Source organism: Diachasma alloeum, unplaced genomic scaffold (genome assembly GCF_001412515.2).
Source record: "Diachasma alloeum isolate Michigan unplaced genomic scaffold, Dall2.0 Dall_scaffold_00203, whole genome shotgun sequence".
Lineage (NCBI taxonomy): Eukaryota > Metazoa > Arthropoda > Insecta > Hymenoptera > Braconidae > Diachasma > Diachasma alloeum.
This window is the reverse complement of record NW_021680368.1, coordinates 412,893-437,967: the sequence shown is the minus strand read 5'-3', so window position 1 is coordinate 437,967 and position 25,075 is coordinate 412,893. Positions and strand designations below refer to the sequence as shown.

At 35.7% G+C, this 25,075-nt stretch overlaps 2 protein-coding genes across 3 annotated transcripts; one reads left to right on the top strand and one right to left on the bottom strand.

The window, feature by feature from the left end:
* Nucleotides 1-4,232: 4,232 nt before the first annotated feature.
* Nucleotides 4,233-17,359, bottom strand: LOC107036005 (heparan-sulfate 6-O-sulfotransferase 3-B). Its single transcript, XM_015253685.1, has 4 exons — nucleotides 16,740-17,359; nucleotides 10,026-10,429; nucleotides 9,741-9,920; nucleotides 4,233-5,484 (listed from the first exon to the last, which is right to left on the bottom strand). Exons 1-4 carry the CDS (start codon nucleotides 17,167-17,169, stop codon nucleotides 5,167-5,169), a joined length of 1,332 nt encoding a protein of 443 aa, XP_015109171.1. The 5' UTR covers nucleotides 17,170-17,359; the 3' UTR covers nucleotides 4,233-5,166.
* A 5,258-nt stretch (nucleotides 17,360-22,617) lies between these two features.
* Nucleotides 22,618-24,740, top strand: LOC107035988. Of its 2 annotated transcripts, XM_029125939.1 has the most exons (3): nucleotides 22,618-22,878; nucleotides 23,247-23,309; nucleotides 23,974-24,740. In XM_029125939.1, exon 3 carries the CDS (start codon nucleotides 23,976-23,978, stop codon nucleotides 24,537-24,539), a length of 564 nt encoding a protein of 187 aa, XP_028981772.1. In that variant the 5' UTR covers nucleotides 22,618-22,878; nucleotides 23,247-23,309; nucleotides 23,974-23,975; the 3' UTR covers nucleotides 24,540-24,740. The 2 variants fall into 2 exon arrangements, with proteins under 2 accessions (XP_028981772.1, XP_015109148.1); XM_015253662.1 differs by lacking the exon at nucleotides 23,247-23,309.
* Nucleotides 24,741-25,075: the final 335 nt, after the last annotated feature.

Here is a 25,075-nt window from a genome sequence, read left to right as displayed (position 1 = left end):
CAGCATTTCCGGCTTCGAGAAGTGTTGGATATCCACCATATCACGTAACCACAAGACACCCCCCCTCCCATCCGCCACCCGCTGCAAGAGACATGATCAGACTCCCCATCTGACCCGTCGTGACCCTAAGACCGCGCCATCTAACGGCCCGATTCCGAAGTAATATCCAGGATCGGCTTTGTTTAGCTACTGCCATTGGATTTTTAATCTAGTTAAGTTTGCGTTTGCGTTTTCGTTAGTAAAGCCCTAATTCCTCTTCGGAGAGTGCCCTCTGTAGATAAGCTACCTTATTCCGGTCGTAGATGGAGCGAAGACCCGCTCAGCCATCTCAGTTTCGCTTTGAGTTTAAGTAATCCTCCACTAAAATGCAGATCGCGATGACGTCATTTTTTCAGTTGAAAAAAAAAATTTGTTTCCCAGTTTTTGGGATATTCTAACCAGGAAACCGTCCCGAGTGTCCCTCACCGATTTCGATGAGCTTGAAATATATTAAATATGTTAAGGGGGGAAACCAACCTCCGAAGCTGACAGGTTTTCAGGACCATTTGACTGTTTCATATATTTACTTGTCTTGAGATAAGTAAATTTTCTTCAATTGCTTAATGCTCTCAGGCATCTCAACTCACATGACCCGAGAAAGGCCTCATGCTTTAAAATATTCTTGTACTCAAGTATGATTTTATCGCAAATGAACTTACTTAAATCGCGTAGAGGATCAATCTTCTAGTCTTTATTGTTTTCATGATTTTTTCGTTATGCACTTCCAATATTGCAATATGTAAAATGTTCATGACGTAACGCGGAACGATAGTGATCAATGAAAATTTATTCGAGGTCCGTGAAGTGCACACATTCTGAAATTTAAGCCATTGAAAATAATTTACTTCTCTCAAGAAAATGTTTCAGATATTAGAAATTTTTTTTCTCAGTGTACCCATCGCGTTTTCGTATCAAGATCAAGGAGAACGACAGTATCCGAAAAATGACGATATTCTAAAACCATACACATCAAGGGGTTGTATTTTTCCAGTGGTACCCTTTGGGATCAACATAATTGATAATTCTTTATTTGGTGAAGTTACTTCTTGTACCGCTTGAGGACAGTGCCCACTCCATGAATCTGTTAACAGTAGACTTTTAGGTCCCACGTTTGGGAAACACTTCCTTCAACCAGATTTTGAAATGCTCTAGAAAATTGAGTCCTCTTCAATAATAGTAAATGTTGTATAGAAAATATCATAAGTTTTCATTTCTTGAATATCATCTTACCTGAAGTAAGTTTCCCCGATTTTGAAGCCATGACAAAAACACTGGATGGTCTAAAAAGATTGCGTTCCACGATTGTGCCAAAAGTTCCAGAAGGTTCTTTTAAAACCAGGAAGAGAGGTGATAGTAATCGACCATCAGCAGAAATGGTGAGTTGTATCGTGTAACTATGTGTAGTTGAGGTCAACGATTGTAGCACACACGTCACTTGTTTAGCCCCTTCCTCCGCGAAAGTACGCCCGGAATGAATTTCTAATTGAAAACCACTTTGATCCGAGTTATGGATGTTTTCTGGGCCATGCGTAGCAAAATAAGGCTGAACTTTCAGCAGGTAATCTTCGATTCTTTTTGTAAAGCTTCTCGATTCTCCAATGTTTTCCGCGTAACGAATTGATTGATCTTTCGAGATGTAATACAGTGTGCCTTTTTAAAATGATGCAACCACCACGGTGAAGTCGTGAAACGAATGTCTTGAAATCCAATCTCTTTCTGGGCTTGCAGAGCCCACCTTCGTAAATCTGTGTCATGAATGATCATTCCCGCGTCAATAGCAGTTTTCATATTTTTCAATGTGTACTCCGAAATGCGTTTCAACTTCTCCGTATATGTTCCTCCTTTATTTATTTGGTGCGCCCAGCGTGCAACTGTCGCTTTGATTTCACCTTCCTAAATTGATGTGAAACAGCATTTACAGAAAAATTTTCCTTTGTTTTTGCACTTCTCCAAAATTCAACTGTCTTTCTTTTATATTCAAATTTTACAGGTTCCTTATTTTCCGAACAACTTTCAGATGATTCTATAGTATGTGGTTGGAATTCTTCATCTTCAATCGGCATCATTTCTATATCTTTATAGGGCTCTTGAAAATCCAAAGATGTTTCTTCAGTCATTTCAACGCCATTGTATTCCTCCATGGATTGAATAAATATCCTTTGGAAGGTGTCCGCAAATTCGCGTTCCTCATTGTTCAAAGGTGTTTCAGCAAGATTGAGAACTTCAAATGTTGTCATGAGAAGTCTGATAACGTTAATTGGATTAACTTTCATTATGATACGGTCATAAAAACATGATACCCACTGATGAACTGTCTTCCTTGATGGACATTTGGAGACTGATTGTGATTATATGAGGAATGAGAACAGAAAACACCAACATTGTGAGCCATACATATTTATCAGCGTGATGTTATTTTTAAATAAGAGAGGTGACATACGGTTCGATATTTTTATAACTCCCGCATCCTCTTCCGATAGGATTTTGTATTAACGTTTGAAGTTTCGTAATAACATGTCCTCATTAAAATCTCATTAAACACGATATAAACACCGAGGTCGCAAGGTCATCTCATTCTCACATTGTTTTCATTTCATTATATTCTACACCACTATCGATCACTGGTCAATTTTTTTCCAGGAAAGATCTGAGAAATAAATACTGTATCTTCGTGTGCTCTTTCAAATCGAAATAATACCATAAAAGGTTGGGTAATATTCTTTTTTATTAGAAAAATCCCTCTTCGCAGGGTTAGTATGCCCCCTGAATTTTCCTCTCCCCCCGGAGAACGAGTTCAATCATTTTCTTCATTACGTTCCACGAGCTATGTGACTGCAGAAAAGTTCGAATTTGGCAAATTTCAAGAAATTGATCTTTTTCTGCGTTCAAATTGCACTTAAAAAGAAAATGCGAAAGAAGTAATTTTGTCTTCTTTCATGTCTTTTGATCTTATGAAACTCGGAACAATATTTTTTTCTAACGAGAGAAATTACTTTTCACGGGGGTAGTTTACCCTCTAAATTTCACCCCCCGCGGTCGATTTCAATTTTTCAATTATTCCCTACAAGCTGTGTTATAGTGCGAAAAATTTCGAAGTTGGCACATTTCAGGAAATTGATTTTTTTGCCTTTAAATTACAATTCCAAAAACATGTAAAAAAAGGCATCCCGTATTTTTTCATGCAGTCCAATGAAATTGGTTTCATGAAATTCGGAAGTTTTTTTTAATAAAAAAAAAGACTCTTCACGGGGGTAGTTTGCCCCCCAAATATCGCACCTCGGGGATGATTTCGCTTTCTATTTCCATAATTTTCCATTAGCTTCCTGTCATATTGCAAAACATTTGCCTAAACATTCTCCTGATAGGCGCAATTGAAAAAATACCCCGAGAGGTGGTCCCATTCGGAGGGCAGTTTCACCCCCTAAACCCGCGTATGGGCGGATAAAAAAAAATACGTGTCACTTAATTTTGAGTCCTCTATAAAATTTGTAAAGTTCATCGAAATCGAGAGGGGGGGGGGGCACCTACCTAGTGTTCCTTGTAAGGTGTAAGTTTTGGGTATCGAAGTTGAAGCAGTGTGAACCAGCCTCGCGCTTGAAGGAGAGGGAGAGAGAGAGAGAGAAAGAGGATTTATTCTTTCTCTCTTTTCCTTGTACTCCACTCATTTTGTTATCCGAGTCATTCACTTATTGTAAACGCAAAATAAACAGTAAAAATGAGGTGATTTGCAAGAGGATTTTGCTCTGTGCGAGAAAATTTTACCCTGTTGTCAAATAATTGATATTATTAATTAAATTCATGAATTACATGTGGGCAGGTATATTTTTGGGCTTTGTTTACGTGGGAAATTGGAATAAGCTCGACTTCCATCAGAAATTTACAAATTGATTTTAGTGATCAAATAATAAATTTCGCGAAAATTTGGCAATTGCAGTCAATGCATAAATAGATTATCGGAATCTATGTGACTAAAATTTACTAGATGCATAAATGCAAAAAATAACATGACAGAAATAGTATGCTTTTCGTGAAAAAAAATACATCAAATTCGATTTCAGCAAACTAAATTAGACAAACACAAAATTAATTATTTCCTCGCTTTGTAAAAATTAATGAAAACTTTCTAAAAATCAAAAATTTTTGTTTTTTAAAACACTATATCAAGGCAAATTTTTCTTTGGTTTTATCTGGAAATGAGGAAGACAATTGTCTAGAAAAATACAAGTTTCATAAAAAATTTAAAAGAAATTTTCAAAAACCAATAAAATAACAAAATAACAAAAATCAATAAAATAATTTGCGCGGAGTTTTTGCAATCACTGCCTAATATCAATCTAATTTTCAATGTTCTGACCCGCGCTAAGGTCGTTGGTTCTGTCTTTACAGATTTTTTCTTGAGCCCTGACTTGGCTTATTTTTATTGGTTTCTGTATTTTTTTCCAAGTTTTTTATGAAAGTTGTATTTTTTTTTAAATTGTCTTCCCCATTTCGAGGTAAAACCAACGAAAAATTTTCCTTCATACAATATTTTTTACAAAATTACTTTTATTAAAAAGAATCACTCGGCATTGATTAATTGATTAAATTCAATGATATGTAAATAAGTATGCGTATGCGGAAGAACAATCATTGATAATCGATTTTTATAATTAGTTTTAGCAGTGAAATAATGGAAGCGAAGCCCAAAAAATCTTTCACAAATTGTTTTGTAAATTTCTCCAAAGAAAATGCGTTTAAATGAATTAAACTTGTAAAAAAGTCTTTTGTTATTTTCGAATAAACCCATTGATTTCGGAAATATTTACAAAATACTAGTTCTGCATTTTCTGGACCCATCGTCTCTCATCACATCTCCACAGATTTAATGTGTACAATGAGTTTAGTTCGAGTAATATCAGTAACTGATTAATAATTGGAAATAATTTTTCACCTGTAGAGTAATAAAAAAATAATTGACTGATATCACTCTTTGTTACCAGAAAAATCTCTTTGGTATTCAATAAAATGAATGAACGATTAAAATAAACATCTAAGCTGAATGGGAAAATTCCCTGAGTTGCAAACAATTCGCTCTCACTTCTTCACATCAAGAAAATAATAAAAAAATTGATAGTTATGATTGATTGCTCAATCATTATCAGTCGTATCTTCGATAACTGAATCCCAGTTGAACTCAGTGGCACTTTGTCGTGAGGGTAACTCACCGAGATGCTGAAAACGCTGTACGAATGAAGGATCTTTATCGCGCAAGCGGCGAAATCTTTGCATCGCTAAATCCTTAGCAAACTCGTACAATTGTAAATCGAGTTTATTCAATCTTTTCACCTCATCCAACTGTTGAGGCGTCAGAGTTGCCATTGTAGCCGCACTTTGAGTTGCATTGTGCTGTTCGAATGCAACCGCAAAACGCATACCAAAAGTTTCTTCGAATGAGTATTGACCCACCTTGAGACAATGAAAAGTAAATTTTTTTATTATTAAAAGTATTTCTTACAATTAACTTTGATGTGGGAAAAATGCCCAATGGAATTCATCAAGAGGGAAGTCCGTGATCAATTGAACAAGCTATGTATGATATGGAAACATTAATGAGTCATTATCAAGTTGATTAAAATTGAAATATCGTCGCTGAATCATCAATGAAATAATGCATGAAATTATCTCAAAGCGAAATGAATTTCGTAGGAAGTGTTCGGAGTTCTCTTTTTGCATACAGAGAAATAGTACATTGTGTTACCATTACGCTGAATTGCACTTTTTCACAAGCACGTGAAACATCTGATTTTTTGTAATACCTGCCAAGTTCTTTTTTTTCGGGGTGTAGTGGGAGGAAATTTTTTGTTTTCTTTTCACGAACAAAAATTTTAAGGTCGTTTGCAAAGTAAATTTCGTGTGCGTGAAGCGAAGCATTACGCACGAGAATTTACTTTGCAAACTACCTCTTAACTTCACGGACGTCGCGTGGAATACGAATTCTTTTACGCTCGCTGAGCCACCCCGAAAAGTAAACTTTTCAAACAGGCATTAAGGTATTTCGGAATAGAATGTTTATAATCGCAATTGAATTGTCCATGAATGTTCATAGAATTTTTTTAGATTTTCTTTTCAAGCTATTAACGATTCAAGTCACTGCTTATATTATACATGGGCTCTTACGGAGATTTTTCTGTTTAGTATGAAACTATATTATCAGCTCAGATGGTAATGCGGTTTTGTGCTAAACAGAAAAATCTCCATAAGAGCCTATGTATAAGAAGCGACTTCAATCGTTAATAACTTGAAAAGGAAATCTGAAAAAATTCTAGGAAAATGCATAGATAATTCAATTGTGATTATAAACATTCTATATGAATTCCAGACGAATGTCATTATTTACCTCTTTCGCACGAAACACCTTAAAAGAAAAAGTTTTTCGTTTCCAGAACCAAGTTACTGCGCTTAAGAAACTCGTGATTATAAAAGGCATTGTGCTGAAAATAGTTTGTTAATTCACGAAGAAAAGTCACTAAAATTTAGTACCAATTGAGTACCTATTCCAAGTAAGCAGAGTTTTGAAACTGAGAACCGTTGGGTGCTTAAGGATATCCAAGTATCTTTTACAGTTTGGTACAAACCATGCTTCAGATTCCACCATTTCAATCATCAAATTTGTCAATTAAACTGCGTGAGAACAATTTGAAAAAAAAAAATCATGAATATTCAGCGTCATTGAAATTACATTTTGCACGGAATTATTATTTTTTTAAACATTCGTTATTTATAAATAAACAATTGAAATTGTTTGAACTTTCGGAGATGTTATTTTTTCAGGCATGAAATCGATTTCTGGTACATTTCTAAATGTGAATAAATTTGTGAGCAAATGATTGCTTACAAATTATTTATAGATATTTATAGAAAATGCTCGTAATTTTCAAAATTTGCAATTTTCCAATTATTTCATTAATCTTCCTCCAAAAGTGAACTTTCTAATGTTTATTCAGATTTTGAAAATGTTTTCTAACGATTCAATAACGATATTCAAATTCATACCTGCAAAATTTAAATAATAAAATCATTGTAAAATGTCGGGAAACTTAGCGTCAAATAAGACTCAAATGAAAGCTCTGATGTTCGACTACAACAGTAGAAAAACATTTCACTGGAAAAAAAATAGCCGAAGTACTTGGATGTCCTTAAATTCAGAACTTTTACGTTTTTAACACTCGATTGGTCACCTCACGAAGGAACTGACGCAGCGCGTCATTTTTCTTCAATTGACATTGACTGGCTAACCGGAAATATAAAAATAAGCTTTTTCAATTGAGGTGTCTAAAAATACGTAGTAGTTTTATACCGGAATAATCGTCGAAATTCCTAAAGGAAAATTCGTAAAGAAAAAAATGATAAAATAATTTTTTCCTATGTGAAATGCCGAAATCACTAAACGCGCCCAAGCAGTGTAAAGTGAATTTAGCAACGTAGAAGCGTAAATGACACGGAGGCAAATCCCCGCGGAGGTGATCAAAGTCACCGGGTCGCGTGGTGACCCCATAATGGTTGAACTAAGAATATTCGAAAGGGAAGAAATTGCGGAATAATTGAACATTAATTAAATATTAATCAAGTCGAGGAGTCAAATAATATTACTTGAAAAACAGGGGATTTATAAATATAATTTTATTCATTTTAATAAATTGAAAAAAATCAATTCCAGACCGTAAAAGTACTGACTTCCAAAATCAAAGTTTCCTAAAAAAAAAATGTGACTTACACTAGATTTAAGTAGAAATTACCGAGAATTAGAATTTCTTTTTTGATTTTGAGAATTTTTTTTGTTATAAATGGAAATCTCATCGATTTTAAGGATCTTTTGCTCGCCAGATGTCAATACAACAGAGCTCTGAAATGCAGAAATTTTCAAACGAAACTTGAAACTTCTATTCTCTGTATAACTAAACCACTTCCTACCGAAAAGGTTACTGGCAAATCGTCCCCCAAAATTAAGTAAAACATCAAATTGTAACTTCGATTTGAGAAATCTCAATATTTTTTAATTTCAACTTGAGAGAGAGAAAAAAAGTTATTTTTTCTCCCTTTTAATATATAAGTGAACCATCCAAACAAGATGCAAGCATTGATATTAGTGAGATTAGTCAATACAAAATCTACTGCATTTCGGATTAAAGAGCAATGGCCATTATGTCATTTGCGTTATGAGTGAAAATAGATATTATCTAATCACCGATGACTTAGTCCAGTGAATAGTTCACACTATGCCCTAGTGAATGAACGTGTAGACCAAACATAAAACATGAAAGAACAATAAGAAAATACGGCGAGAAGAGGGGGGAAGGGGAGCATAGTTCAAATGATAATCAACAAACGCACGACGAAATACTTCAGCAATAAGTAGAATGGAGCTCATGTACAGAACGCGGATTCGAGCAAACAATGCCCTCTTGAAATGCATGCTTATGGCGCCCACATGGCCAACAAACCAACCGATAAATATTTACACAAGGACTTCTATTCTCGAGTGCGTTGGTTTTCACATAAGAAAAATGAGGGGGAGACCTTCTGTGCAGGCGTTTCCATTCATTTTTGTTGAGTTTTCAATTATTTCCAAGTGATTATTCATGCATAATTCATTTATTAGCGATGATCAATCATTTTTGTATGAGCAAATGAATAAGCAATTCAGTAACAAAGTGATGATCGATATAATTCAATTTTATTCTAATGGTTTTGCGGAATATATGGGCAAAAAAAGGAACAGAGTAATTTTTATGAAAATCGTTTTGGTAGCTTGTATACATATTTCACTATCTTTTATGGATTTAAGGATATCCAAATACTTTGGCTATTTTTTCTCCAGTGAAATGCTTTACTACTTTTACAGTCGAACAAAGCTTTCATCTCAGCCCATTTGACCCTGAGTTTCCGGACATTTTACAATGATTTCATTATTTAATATCGATATTAAACCGTTAGAAAACATTTTAAAAATCTGAAAAAATTCAGAAAGTTTACGGTTGAAGGAAAATTGATGAAATGGAAATTTTAAAAAATTACGCGCATTTTCTATAAACAATTTGTAAACAATCAATTTTTCACCATAAAAATCATTTGTTCGGAAACGTAAGAAATTTATTCATATTCAGAATTTTACCAGAAACCGATTTCATGCCTAAAATAATAAGGTTTCCGAAAGTTTAAACAATTTTAATTATTGATTTGTAAACAACGAATGTCTGAAAAAATAATAATTCTGTGCAAAAGATACTTGGATATCCTTAAAGATATTCGGGACAAAATAATTCATCTTCAATTTCATGAAGATTGGATAATTATGATGATTTTTGTCAGTAACCTTGCAAAAGGTACACTGACAAAAAAAATATGTTTTCAAGCCAATCCTGTTTGAATTTGAAAAATCGTAAATTGAAAATCATCGTGAATAAAAAATCTCAGGCTGAACACTGGAAAGTGTCATGAATTGAATTTTTGTTGCAAGAATAGATTGAGCTTTACCAAAAAATGGCTTAAAATGAAATAATTTCCATCTTGGCAATTATCAACTTGGATTTTTTCAAAGTTCAAACTAAACTTGTTTGAGAACTACCCTATCACTCTTATCAACATTAAATTTGAGTTGAATCATCTGATTTTACTACTCCCTTATTCAATTTTATAATATGAGAAAGCCCAAAGTCACTCACTTTTTGGTACTCAGTCAGCATGAAGAAGGGCATAAACTGCAGATTGCGTTTAGCACTCTCCAGCATTATGTAGTCTCTCTCAGCACTCGATAATGATGAGTTATAGCATCCGATTAGTGATAGATCAGCCAGCATTCTTGTCTGTCGATTGCTAGCTAAATTTTTCGGACATGCCATAAACTGAAATGCCAAAAACATCAGATTACAATATATAATCAATTTCAAATAGGTAAAGAAGAAAAAAATCTATTTGACATGAAATAATTAGTTCAGAAATGTTCCCACCTCCTCCAGAGTCACCCCCTGCCAATTAGGGCCATTATAACACGAAGGAATATTTCCCAGGGCCCCTCCACACCAGTGTCTAGCACCTTTCCATGTAGCTCCCCTCTGTACATGTCGAAATTCCGACAAATAACGTGCCACAGGATCACGTATTATCGTTATGTAAAAATAGCGTCGTTTTATAGTATCACTCTCGATCTTATTCAATTCACTATCAACGCAATTTGTCAATTCTGTCCAATCAGCGTGTAATCCACATTTCCAACCGGTTGAATAACGTGAGAATAACCAATGTTCATCTCTATTGGGACGAAAACAATAGCAACGTTTTTTACGACGCTGACATGAGCAAGGACGCTGCAGATCCAAGTCACGTACTAGGTGTTTGCCAAATAGTGTTCCTCCTACATTGAAATAACATAAAAATCATAAAAATATTCTTCGAAATGTCATTGTCATGATTTTTCATTCAATTGACTAACAAAACGTGACAGAAGAGACCTAATTTTCAGATTTTTGTTGAATGTAGAACCCACAACTCGATGAGGAGGGTTTTTTATGGGATGGTTTTTAACCCTAAATTGTCGTTTTTCTTTAGTTACAATTGACTGGCTAACCAGAAAAATCAATAAAATTTTTGACTTTGTCAATCGAAGTGTCTAAAAAATTATGGTAGTTTTTAGAACATATTTCCCAACATATTTCCCAAAATGCTTAAAGAAAACAAATTATTTCGAACAGATGAATTATTTTCCGCCTACGCCGTGACGAAAAATAACGTTCTCACCACGGGAGGTAAAATAAAGGACCCTTACCCACATGCTTTCTGCACGTGGGGACGACTCCTTTATTTTCCCTCCCTTGATGGGAAACATACTATTTTCAATCCAGCTGTGTGGCGCATTTGGAAGCAGCATGAGATTCACAATCTCAAGCTCCCAGGTTCGAACCCGGCCAAATTCCACACCAATTTTTCATCACAATTTTCCACATAATATTCAGCTGAAAATTCACAATTTTCAAACCGAGTATTCCACGGAATTTCGAAGTTGTTTCCAGTGTACGGGCTTTTATGGGATTTATTTTCAAATTGATAATTCACGTACTGGGAGACTCCGAAATTAGAAATAGGGTAGAGTGAAAAAATATACTGAACCGTGTGGCCAAGGAAATACCTAGAGTACCCAGGAAAATAATTCAGATATTTAAAACTTGATGCCCTACACAACCTGATGCTGACGCCTACATTCGGATCATAGTGTCTATTTTATTCTTGAATGATCAACTGGCTGGTGAATAAATATTTTATTTAACACAACTCTGTCTAGCAATTTAAAAAAATTGGAAATATTTTGAATTCTTGCGGTTTTGAATGAATATCCTGGACGGTATCCTGCGGGTTTGAATGAATATCTAGACGGTAATGAAAGTTCGGAGGAAGAATGTTAAGAGACACTGAATGTGGAAAATTGTGTCAGCTACACGAGAGATCTTCTGATATTTTGTCATAACACGGCACGGTTTCGAGAAATACTAATTTTACCAAAAAGTAAAATTTTAATGAAAGCGTAAAATAGACATGGCAAGCGATTTCTTGTTGGAAATTTTCTCATTAAGGATACCCAAGTACTTTGGCTATTTTTTCTTCAGTGAAATGCTTTTCTACTTTTTCAGTCAAACATCAGAGTTTGAGCCCCATTTGATCCTATGTTTCCGGACATTTTGCAGTGATTTTATTATTTAAACTTTGCAGGTCTGTAAAACCCCTCGACCTGAGAATAAATCCAAAATTAGCCGAGCCCACACATTGAACTGAAATTGACGAATCGTCCCGTTGGGATGCTGGGATAATCGTGGTACACTGAGAGAAACAAACATTAAAAAACAAGTCTTATCTGCACCAAAACAATCACTCCCGGAAAATTACCAATTACAAAAAATCTTATGCTGAATATTCCAAGAGTGTACTGGCCCGAAATATTTTTTTAACGCAGAAAAAAAATTAGTTAAAAAAAACATCCATATTTTCTTTACAATCGAGAAATGTCACTTCTAGCGCTACCTAGGGGGCTGTGGAACAAAGTGAAACACTGGGGTAAAAAGGCTATAATGGCTAATTATTTGAAGATTTTGAACACGTGGTGGTCTAACCAGCATCAAAGACTAGCCACAACAATCCACAGCGCGATCGACAAAAGTAAAAAATAATACAAACAACATCGTTGTTTCACTTTGCCCCGGCATTTCACTTTGGTCCATTCTTTTGAATAACCAATAGGGATTGGTTATTCAAAATCAATTCTTAAATACAGTAACACGACGATGTGATGTAGTCCATAGTTCATCATACGTCTGTAGAATTTTAGAGTGTTTTTTAAAGTATAGTATACTCAAACTCCACGTGAGTCGTTGAGTGTAGCGAGGAAAACCAAATTTAAAATGTCCGAAAAAAATGATCCGTCATTGATAATTTTTTACATGAATTCTAACTCTGAAGAGAGTAAGAAGTTATAATAGTTTTTCGTTTGAGCAATACGTCATGTACACTCGGGATACCCAGAAACATAAATTATTTATCACAAAAGTTTGACACTGACAATAATTTTCGTATTAAAAATAGAACTTTTATTTATTTTCTTCTGATTTTCAAAATGATTCTACATTTTAATCTTTTTTTCTAGCTTTGGAAAATTCGTTTTCTCATCAGATTCTGTGTTATTTTCCAACTTCTAAATCAATTATTATCAGTAATACCAACCGGAATATTTTTATTCATATAAATTTCAGTTTAGCATTTATTTTCAATTTTTATCTTCAAAATTTAAGGATATCCAAGTATCTTTCACAGTTTGGAACAGACCACAATGTAGATTCAACCACTTTCAATCATCAAAATTGTCAATTAAACTGCGTGAGAAAATGTTGAAAATAATCATGAATATTCAGCGTCATTGAAATTAAATTTTGCACAGAACTATTATTTTTTTTTATTCATATTTCTTTCCTACTACCATTACGGTTTTTTAGGCTCCCCATTCGTCTGCCTTGCCTCTCCCACTTCTCTCTTCTCATTTTTTGCTGCGTTACTACGGGCCGTCTTACTTTTAACTGTACCCCATTCGGGCTAGGACTGCCAGGAAAACCATGGAAAACCCCAGTCGTACAGCCGGCCGATTGTGCAGAGCCCTAATGTGCCCCTCTAGTCAGTGTGACAGAAGGGCACATTAGGCCACTGCACCGTGCCTAGCTTCCGAAATTTTTAGGCGAGGGTGTTCCTAAGCGATCACCCATCCATGTACTAACCGCGCTAAACGCAGCTGCACTCGGATGTCCACCGTAGCAACACCTAACTCACCCAACCATTACGGTCGGTTCACAGAACTATTATTTTTCAAACATTCGTTATTTATAAATAATTAATTGAAATTGTTTAAAATTTCGGAAACCTTTTTTTTAAGGCTTGAAATCGATTTCTGGTAAAATTCAGAATATGAATAAATTTGTTACGATTCCGAACGAATGATTTTTAGAGTGGAGAATTGATTGTTTATAAATTTATAGAAAATGCTCATAATTTTTAAACATTGCTATTTTTTAATGATATCATGAATTTTTCTCCAAAAGTAAACTTTAAAATGTTTTCAAACGGTTCGATATCGAGATTCAAATTCAGCTCTGCAAAGTTTAAATAACAAAATCATTGTTAAATGTGCGGAAACGTAGAGTCAAATGGGGCTCTAAATAAAAGTTCTGATGTTCGTCTATAAAAGTAGAAAAGCATTTCACTGGAGAAAAAAATGACCAAAGTACTTGGATATCCTTAAGTTACTTTGATACTACTTTAAAAATATTTTTTGGGGCAGAGAATTCTAATTTTTGAGTGTTGTGTACAAACCAAAGGTATGGATAATTTGCTTGTTTAATCCCGTGTTTGCTATTATAAAACTGTTGGAGGTAGAGAAAAAAAATTCAAATGAAAAATTTCTCTCCCACGAAACTGAGCGCATCTTTTTATGCATTCTTATGCATTTTTTCCTGTATCTAAATCACGTTCAGAGATATCGGGACTCCAGATTTTATACGAAAATGCATACGCCGCGCTACCTCACATCGCCGAGTGATGTGATACCACGCATCACCGAAGTGGAAAATTCTTTTAGTCGTAAATATCTCTATCAATGATCCGAGTGCGCTAAACAATCCATAAGATCAAATAACTCAGATAATGAATAACAAACGATTCATAAACATGACTAGATGAGTTCTAATAGGAAAAATCATCAAGAGCGCCATTATACTTATTTTGAAATTAAAAACTTGGATGTTCTTGACTTGAGCATTAAAGTTTTTTGTTTCAAAAACTCAAAAATTCCATGTCAGGACCAAAAATTCCTTTAACAGACAATGAAACTTACCATCGAAGTAAAAACTCGATTACAATTTTTTAACCCAAATTCTTATACAATAGATACCAAAGTTATAAATGATGTAAGAATTTGGATTTTGCTGAATAATCTTTTGATGGCGAAAAAAATTGGAACCCAGTTTCTACACCGATGGCAAGTTCCATTGGCCTTCAAATAAAAGAAATTTGTCTGAATTTAACTACAATCATACTGCATTTAAGTAAAAAGTACCGCGAATTTGAAATCATTTTTCTGATTTTTAGAGAAAATTATCTTAAAATAAGTAAAAATTTCACTCATTTCTTTTGCTCACTGATTTTCAATAGGTGAACAGGCCAATAGCTGAACTCGGGCCAAAACCTGGACGATTTCAGCTTTTATTGAATATTCTATAACTAATAGAATGAAAACTGTACGGATTATTATCACTATCAATAATAACACTTATGTATAAGCATATGATGAAGTTTTTTTTCCAAATATCAACATTACAGCACGAAAAAAAAATATTCGGGAAGGACAGTGCTGGGTGACGCGGCGCTGCAATTTGCTAAGCATCAGTGACAAAGTGTTGTGAAGAAAGAAAAGAAGTTCTCTTCCGAGAGCGTCAGATGTGGGAAATAGCACAATATTTTCAGGAGGAGAATCACATCCCGAAGATTAAAAATTTATTTGGCCTTGCATTTCTTCACATCCAATAAAACAAAATTCACATGTTTGTATAAACTAGATGAAAATTCTATATTCCTCCAAACCGTCCATCTATTGGCCCTAGCGTTCAGTTATTGAGGATTTTGACGATATTCCAGTTTTCCCTCATTTAATTATTGTTTTCTCAATTTTTGCTTCCGAATGGAAACTGTAATCGTGTTTTTTTTTGCGATTTATTAATTTTGGGTGGAAATGCCTAGAAATGTCATGAAACGTAAAGAAATGATATTTTTTAAAAATGTCTGGATGTGTGCAGGTATGTGTGTTCATATGTTCAGAACTGCCCCTATAACCCAAGAATTATTGAGGTAAAGGTGCTGAAATTCTGGCTGCTAATTGGTACTACTGAGACTCAAATTTGTGCTAAAATTCAGTTCGATCGGTTGAGCGGTTCCTGAGATGTAACAATTCTTCGAAAATAGTTTTTTGCCGATATCTCCTGAATCATTTGACCGATTCGATTTTTTTTCAAAATACTTGTCGTGATGATACCTATTTAATTGGATTGAAAAAAGACCATTACACCCTGAGCAATGTAGTTTTATTCTCGTTTTTTCATTTTTTCGCGGAAATTGCTTGTTCGCACGATAACTTGAAAAATAATCGAGATAGAAACTTGAAACTTGGTATGATTTTAGGTCGTATGATACCCAAGTTTGGGATTTTGGATGAACGAAATCAGACTAGTAGTTTCGGAGATATTCAATTTTATATGTGGAGCTCTTGCTCAATATCTCAAAAACTATTGGTCCAATTAAAATTTATTTTTCAAAATGTGCGTTTTGATGTCATCTATCTAGATCCAACAAAATATGGGTACCATTCCATTGAAATTTTTCGTGAGATATCGTGGTTTTGGTATTTTTTTCGTCGGAATTCACTTTTGCGCACTATGACACGAGTAAAAGTCAGAGAAACCTTTTGAAACTTTGGCTTCTAGTTAGGATTGTCAAGGAACATTCTTATATCAAATTTTAGGCCGATATATTTGATAGTTCTTGAGATGGACAATTCACCCAAAATTCTTGAAAAAAAAAACATTTTTTGTACTGAAGTATGAGTGGGATTGGCCTTAATATTTTCAAGAAACGGTAATCCTTATGCCTTCATTTTTTGAAAACATACATTGAGGTGCATCCACAAGCCTACTACCAATGAAATTGGGAGACATGAAAATAGGAGAAAAAAATCCATGGAGAGTAGTAGTCATATGTAACTTGTCACATGACTTCTGTGGGCTGCTTGTTTCTACTTCAAATTATTGTTTTTTCCTAATTCATATATTCTTTCAGGTCTAGAACTCATTTGTTATTCATTTAGCTACTTTCTCGATTTTAAATCCTTCAACATTTCCTTAACCGTCCAGCTACTGGCCTGTTTACCTTACGACAGACTTTCGAAATTCTAGAATGTTCACTGGAATCTAAACACTTTTTCTCTTTCGAACCCAGGGAACAATTTTTACGGATGCCATCTAAAAGTCCCCAGCAAGACCGATAAATATCCGGAAATTTATCGGGAAATTGTTAGCTGGTACACTTACTGGAAATCTGAAATTCGACTCACTCTATCATTCAACAACAAAACAAACACTTACCAGTTTTTTGTATGTGAAGAAAGACCATAACATCATGTGCATTGACATCAAACTGAAAAGTGTCATTATTAAATATATCCTCGTATCCCAGACTCCCCTGGACACTTTGAAGTTTGAACAACGGATGTACATTAGCAATAGAATTTTTCTCATTGTCAAGACTACCAAGTGTCGTCAGGATGCTGTTCCCCTGGACCAGACCCTCGGCAATTCTTGTTGACTCTTTGATATCACGATTAGTCAATGCACATACATGGTCCGGGCAGAAGTATCCAAAATAAATGATACCAGTCAGTGTCAGCAGTACGCAAATACCCACAACACCGCGTAACCGCTTGCTACGGCCACGGGTTTCCATGTTTCTCGTATTGTCACATAAATCCTCAGCCAAGAGGACCCTCAGGTCACCAGTACTCGTGGATCTCACCATTTCTCCCCATCTTTTTACTCCACTTTAACTACAATGTTCTACTGTATATCCTCCAATCAATTGATTATTGAGTTTTCCTCTTTGTGCTGATGTTGTCACGAAACTATTGCGAATGCAACAGACGTTATGACCTTTTTCGGTTACAGGGTAGATCACTACTTGGCTTAGTTACCGCACCAAAACAACGCTCTACTCGTACTCGCCGCCATCTTTCACTCTCTCCGAATTTTTTCATCCCCACTCCATAAAAAATCTTTGCGATGCGCGCGCCGTACTGTTTTACCCCTTCCATGTCGCGTAGGTGAATTCGACTTTTCCCGCGGTTATGAGAGCCGCCGTCTTTGCAATTGGCAGGTTTGGGAGAGTAAAAAAACACTGGTAATCTACCTAATTTTCAATAGGTAAATATACAAGTAATTTACCGTACACTGTTCGAAATTTCTTGAAGTTTCAGTCAGAGCGTCATCTGAATTTTCAATGTTGTGAGGTTGAATTCAATTTCAAATGAAAGCGTTCACTAAAATTTTCATTCGTATTGAAAATTCTAGAAATTTGGGTTTTTCATGTTGAGCAATCATTGATTTTCCAAATTCATCGTGAAAATTGAACATCACATACAGTTCAATTTTTAATAGATTGAGAATTCAGAAAAGTTATTGCCTGAATTTTCAAAATTTTCAAGTTCTTTCAGTGTCGTATGGACCTAAAAATCGAGAATTATTTGAATATTCAAGAAATTAACTAATTTGTCATGAAGAAATATGCAGAAATTTCATGTAACTTTGTCGTTGTTAAAAACTTCGAACTTTTTCACTTGAAATTCCAAGAGTAATTTTCTAACATTGTAGAGGTTTTATATTTTTTTAAGCCCTGGAGCCTACATGAAAAAATATATATATTGTGAAAACTATATATTTTATAATAAGGGGCTTCGCCCCCTGCTCGCTTTGTTCACCGACCCCGGGGGTGGGGCATTGCCCCCCCCCCCCCCCAATATTCTTGGGTCTGTTTAGGTGTTCGTATTGTATAGAAAGAAAATTGATAGAATGATTGAAAAATTCAGATATCTCTCTATAGAATAAAAAAATAAGGAGGTTTAGAATTTCAGGAGACGCTCCTAAATTCCTAAACCTTCTTATTTTTCGATTCTATAGAGAGATATGGAATTGGCTTAATTTATATATAAAAGTTATATAAAATATGTATGAAGCATATTTATATTATATAATTATATACGTTGCATATATATTATTTACAATATACATATAGCATTCCACATCTTGAGACGTCACAAGATATTGTTGGATAGGATTTTGCAGTAGGTGGGTGGAGAACCAGAATAATTCTCAATATTAGTTTACAAGAAAATTTTACTGAAAAAATTGTATAGTCCAGACCGGGATTTGAACCCGGGACCTTTCGATTATGCATGGGGTGTGCTCTCCCAACTTAAGGTAAGGTCACAAGAGAGAGTCCCAAGGGTAAAACAAAAGGAGTCACTAGGGTCAAGAGGGTTATTAGGGTGACACTGCCTTGGTTGAATGCGTTTTTGACTGGAAATTTTTTTGTTGACGGAATTTTTGCAATTGCTGTTGCAATTTTTTCTGAAAAAAAATTCAGTCAAAAAAATTTCCAACAAAAAAATCTTCATTAAAATTGAGTCTTTTATTTTAAGGTTGTACATATAATTATTGAATTAAAATGTGGAAATGTGGGTGCATGAATTGGCATCCCAAGTATAAGAAGCTTTATAGAAATATTCGTATCTTGAAAAATACGGATTGAAATGCTCATATCCCAAAAACTAATTGAGAGGGAATTTTGTCTTTGAATTTTGCTTTTTTGTTTTCATCTGTCAAATAGCGGCATTGAAGGAATCGTAATCTTTTCCAACGAGTAGCAATTCCCGCACTTTTTCGATTGTCAATACACTTGCGACTCCTAGAGGACTTTCTTCAGAACGCTCTCCCGGAAATTATAACCTGAAATTCTCCACGAAACTGACTAGGGTTTCCCGATACCCAAAAAAATATCGATACTCACTATCGTATCGAAGCAGATTGCGTGGTATCGATACCGCAAAGTATTACCTTGGGAAATATCGATACTCGTAATATCGATCTTTTTAACAATTCTGGATGACAATGGCAAATAAAAAAAAATTAAAGTTGAAGAATGTCGCGTTAAAAGACCTTAAACATTCAGATTCATTCACGTGAGGATATCCCAGTATTGTTTACAATTTGGTACAGACCATTTTATAGATTCCGCCACTTCCAATCATCAAATTTGTCAATTAAATTGCGCGAGGAAAAATTGAGATAAATTATGAATATTCAGTGTCATTCACATTCCATTTTGCACAGAATTATTATTTTGTTCATTCGAGGGTGGAACATCACGAGAGTCATTAGTCAAACTCTACGAAAGCCACAAGGGAACGATCAAATTTCACGGACGTGAAGCGTCACGAGGGTCAAAAGGAGATGGTCAAATTTCACAGTAGTGAAACGTCACGAAGGCCATCGGGAGACGATCAAATTCCACGAGAGTGACCCGAAACAAGAGTCACAAGAAGATGGTCAAATTTCACGAAGGTCAAACACCAAGATGGTCAAACGTCACGAGGGTCACAAGGGGTCAAATTTTACCCGAGTGAAACGCCACGAGATTGACTAGGGGTTGGTTAAATTTCACAAGTACCAAACCTTCCAAGGATCACAAGGGGATCGTCAAATGTTCAAGAGGATCAAACCTCACGAGAGTCACAAAGGTATAATGAAATGTTATGACGTTTGTATGTTCCAATGGTCATTTTCCACGAGGGTCCAACGTCAAATTTCGTGAGGAGCAAAGGATCACAAGCGTCACAAGGAAATACGATGCTTTAACGATCTTTGGGAATCACATGGAACAATCTCAAACTCTTTGTAGGACGGATAATGGTGTTCATTGTTCAATTTTACTGAATTTTTCACGGAATCATTTGGGGCCCTGGAAAATTCAAAAATTGGCGATCCCCCTGTGACTTTCGTACTGTCTGACTCGTAAAATTTGAAGGTCCCCTTGTGACCCTCCTACGTTTGACCTTTGTGAAAATTGGCCGTCCCCTTGTGTCGGTTAACTGCCGTGACATTTGACCGTCCCCTTGTGACCCTCGCGAAATTTGGCCCTCGTGGAATTTGGCCATCCCCTTGTGACTCTTGTGAAATTTGACCATCTCGTTGGGACCCTCGTGAAATTTGACCATCTCGTTGGGACCCTCGTGAAATTTGACTATCCCGTTGTGACCCTCGTGCTGTTTGACCCTCGTGAAATTTGATCATCCCCTTGTGACCCCCGTCACTTTTGACTTTCGCGAAATTTAGCCATTCCCTTATGACCCTCGTGACGTTTGACTCTCGTGAAATTTGACCATCCCTTTGTGACCCTCGTGCTGTTTGACCCTCGGGAAATTTGATCGTCCCCTTGTCTCGGGCGTCACGTTTCTGACCCTTGTCTCGCTTGTGACTCTTGTAACTTTTGATCCTTTTGAAATTTGATCGTCTCAATGTGACCCNAACAAGAGTCACAAGAAGATGGTCAAATTTCACGAAGGTCAAACACCAAGATGGTCAAACGTCACGAGGGTCACAAGGGGTCAAATTTTACCCGAGTGAAACGCCACGAGATTGACTAGGGGTTGGTTAAATTTCACAAGTACCAAACCTTCCAAGGATCACAAGGGGATCGTCAAATGTTCAAGAGGATCAAACCTCACGAGAGTCACAAAGGTATAATGAAATGTTATGACGTTTGTATGTTCCAATGGTCATTTTCCACGAGGGTCCAACGTCAAATTTCGTGAGGAGCAAAGGATCACAAGCGTCACAAGGAAATACGATGCTTTAACGATCTTTGGGAATCACATGGAACAATCTCAAACTCTTTGTAGGACGGTTAATGGTGTTCATTGTTCAATTTTACTGAATTTTTCACGGAATCATTTGGGGCCCTGGAAAATTCAAAAATTGGCGATCCCCCTGTGACTTTCGTACTGTCTGACTCGTAAAATTTGAAGGTCCCCTTGTGACCCTCCTACGTTTGACCTTTGTGAAAATTGGCCGTCCCCTTGTGTCGGTTAACTGCCGTGACATTTGACCGTCCCCTTGTGACCCTCGCGAAATTTGGCCCTCGTGGAATTTGGCCATCCCCTTGTGACTCTTGTGAAATTTGACCATCTCGTTGGGACCCTCGTGAAATTTGACCATCTCGTTGGGACCCTCGTGAAATTTGACTATCCCGTTGTGACCCTCGTGCTGTTTGACCCTCGTGAAATTTGATCATCCCCTTGTGACCCCCGTCACTTTTGACTTTCGCGAAATTTAGCCATTCCCTTATGACCCTCGTGACGTTTGACTCTCGTGAAATTTGACCATCCCTTTGTGACCCTCGTGCTGTTTGACCCTCGGGAAATTTGATCGTCCCCTTGTCTCGGGCGTCACGTTTCTGACCCTTGTCTCGCTTGTGACTCTTGTAACTTTTGATCCTTTTGAAATTTGATCGTCTCAATGTGACCCTCGTGATATTTGACCCTCTTGAAATTTGACCATCCCCTGGTGAACTTTTTGTCCCTTCTGATATTTTGACCCCGATGAATCATCTTATTCTTGTGACCTCCCTGGTCTTTAAATCCGTTATGAATATTTTTTNTTGACTTTCGCGAAATTTAGCCATTCCCTTATGACCCTCGTGACGTTTGACTCTCGTGAAATTTGACCATCCCCTTGTGACGCTCGTGCTGTTTGACCCTCGGGAAATTTGATCGTCCCCTTGTCTCGGGCGTCACGTTTGTGACCCTTGTCTCGCTTGTGACTCTTGTGACTTTGGATCCTTTTGAAATTTGATCGTCTCAATGTGACCCTCGTGATATATGACCCTCTTGAAATTTGACCATCCCCTGGTGATCCTTTTGTCCCTTCTGATATTTTGACCCCGATGAATCATCTTATTCTTGTGACCTCCCTGGTCTTTAAATCCGTTATGAATATTTTTTACATCAATTTTTTTTTTCAGTACTTGTCCGTGAGAAAATATCGATCCCAACACAGAAATATCGATACATCCAATATCGCTACGCGCAAATATCGATACAAAATATCGAATATCGGAACAAAAAATATCGATATNAAATTTGATCGTCCCCTTGTCTCGGGCGTCACGTTTCTGACCCTTGTCTCGCTTGTGACTCTTGTAACTTTTGATCCTTTTGAAATTTGATCGTCTCAATGTGACCCTCGTGATATTTGACCCTCTTGAAATTTGACCATCCCCTGGTGAACTTTTTGTCCCTTCTGATATTTTGACCCCGATGAATCATCTTATTCTTGTGACCTCCCTGGTCTTTAAATCCGTTATGAATATTTTTTACATCAATTTTTTTTTTCAGTACTTGTCCGTGAGAAAATATCCATACCAACACAGAAATATCGATACATCCAATATCGCTACGGGCAAATATCGATACAAAATATCGAATATCGGAACAAAAAATATCGATATAAGTGAGTATCGATACTAGATCGGGAAACACTAAAACTGACAGGAGCTATGGAACAGGAGTAATGAACATAAATCCTACGTAGTATTGTTCTGCTAATAATCTAAAAATATATGAAAACCCCTGGAACAACGGATAACCATAACGATAGACAAATCATACGCTATACGGTAAATATAAATTAACAATACTAAATATATAATTTTGCAGTGAAGTCGTGAAACCAAGTGGCATAACCCCCTTTTCAGGAAAGAAATCGCTCTACATATTTTTCCATAGTAGAATGTTTTCAGAAATTCCTTTGCCATTTTAGCACCCTGCCATAATATGCTCAGAGAAATATTAGAATTTATTTATCAAAGTCTGTCATTTCACGGCAGGATTTATTGATTTAAGAATATCCAAGTACTTTGGCTATTTTTTCTCCAGTGAACTGCTTTTCTACTTTTGTAGTTTAATATCAGAGCTTTCATTTGAGCTAAATTTGATCTCACGTTTCCGGACATTTTAAAATGATTTTATTATTTAAACTTTACAGGTCTGAATTTCAATCTTGATAGTGAACCGTTAGAAAACATTTCTTAAATCTGCAAAAAAATTGGTGAGTTTAGGTTTGGAGGGAGATTGATCAAATAATTTAAAAATGCATTTTTTGAAAATTACGAGCATTTTCTATTAAAAACTGATGAACAATCAATTTTCCACCATAAAAATCATTTGTTCGGAATCGTAACAAATTTTTCGTATTCANATATCGAATATCGGAACAAAAAATATCGATATAAGTGAGTATCGATACTAGATCGGGAAACACTACGCCGACGGGCGGCGGAATCCTGCCCTTAATATAACAATCAATTTCTCCTTCCCTAATGAGGACGAAGGGATGAAACGGTTGCCAATCGATTGANAAAATTACGAGCATTTTCTATTAAAAACTGATGAACAATCAATTTTCCACCATAAAAATCATTTGTTCGGAATCGTAACAAATTTTTCGTATTCAAAATTTCACCAGAAATCCATTTCATGCCTGAAAAAAATTATATTTCCGAATGTTTGAACAATTTCAATTATTTATTTATAAACAACGAATATTCCTAATTTTTTTCGAATTTTTATCACGCAATTTAAGTGAAAAATTTGATGATTGAGAATAGTTGAATTTATAATATAGTCTGTACCAAACTGTAAAAGATACTTGAATATCCTCAAGTTTTAGAAAAAAATGATCCACTTTCATGAATGATTTTGTTTCTCCAAAGCCATGCCCTCCATCGACGTTTTGGAAGAGCGAGTGGCTGAACTCGAAACGAAAGTTTATGGAAACGTCAACAATCCATCAATTGATGATCCTCTCCCAGAGAATTCCATAATCGACAATTTGCTAAATACCAATACGATGATATCATCAGCTCTCTCTAGTCGAGAGAAAGCGAATAGTCTCGTGAAACGTCTGTCAGAGTTGAACGAACTCCTGAACATGTCCTTCGAGGAGGACCTCCAGTCTGACGTCAAGTGGGAGATAATCGAGACTATGGAGCCAGAACTTCGTCTAAATCTGGAGCAAATTGAGAGAGTCAAAGAATTACTGCCAGCACTCGAAGTTAATAGCATTAAAAATGTTCCTGAATTGACACCCAAACTGGAAAAATTGACATTCGAGTATCTCAAAGCTTATGAGGAGTCCAGTGCTGTCAATCACACGATCCGGGAGGTTTTCTCCAAGTACAATGCAATTATCGATACTGTTTCTAAAACTCTGGTGGGTCTTGAAAGCGCCATCACAGCAGCTGAACTCTCAGCAATGCCCAAGAAGCAGCTCGACTAATTCACCTTTTTTTAAACATAGATATTATACTTATTTAAATTCACTTGTGATATACGAATCTTGGGACATAACTAGACTATTCAATATTCCATAGTCACAATAACAGCTTTGTTTCAGGACAGTCACTCATATTATTCATTTCGATAAAATCGAGTATATATTGTTATGAATAGCTAATCAATTACATTCTATCGTTACTTTCGTTTGTTATGATCCATTCTTTTCTTTAATTTTAATGTCATTGATTTTTTTCCTGTTTGTCCCATTTTTTTCTATTTTTTAATAAACACTTGATTAATTAAACCTCCGAGTCTCTCAATTGGTGTCAGAACAGGGATTCGGAACCTTTCTTAATGTTGGACATTTTTCAAAGAAGTTTTTTTCGAATTGGAAAAATAAAGTTATTAAAATGGTTGAGTGACTGCTCAAAGGGGACTTCTTCTTCAGATAAAATTCAATAACTGTATATATACTTTTTTTTACTGAATAATACTCAGTACACACTTTCCTTCTTTTTTTCAATAAAAATTTGAAGA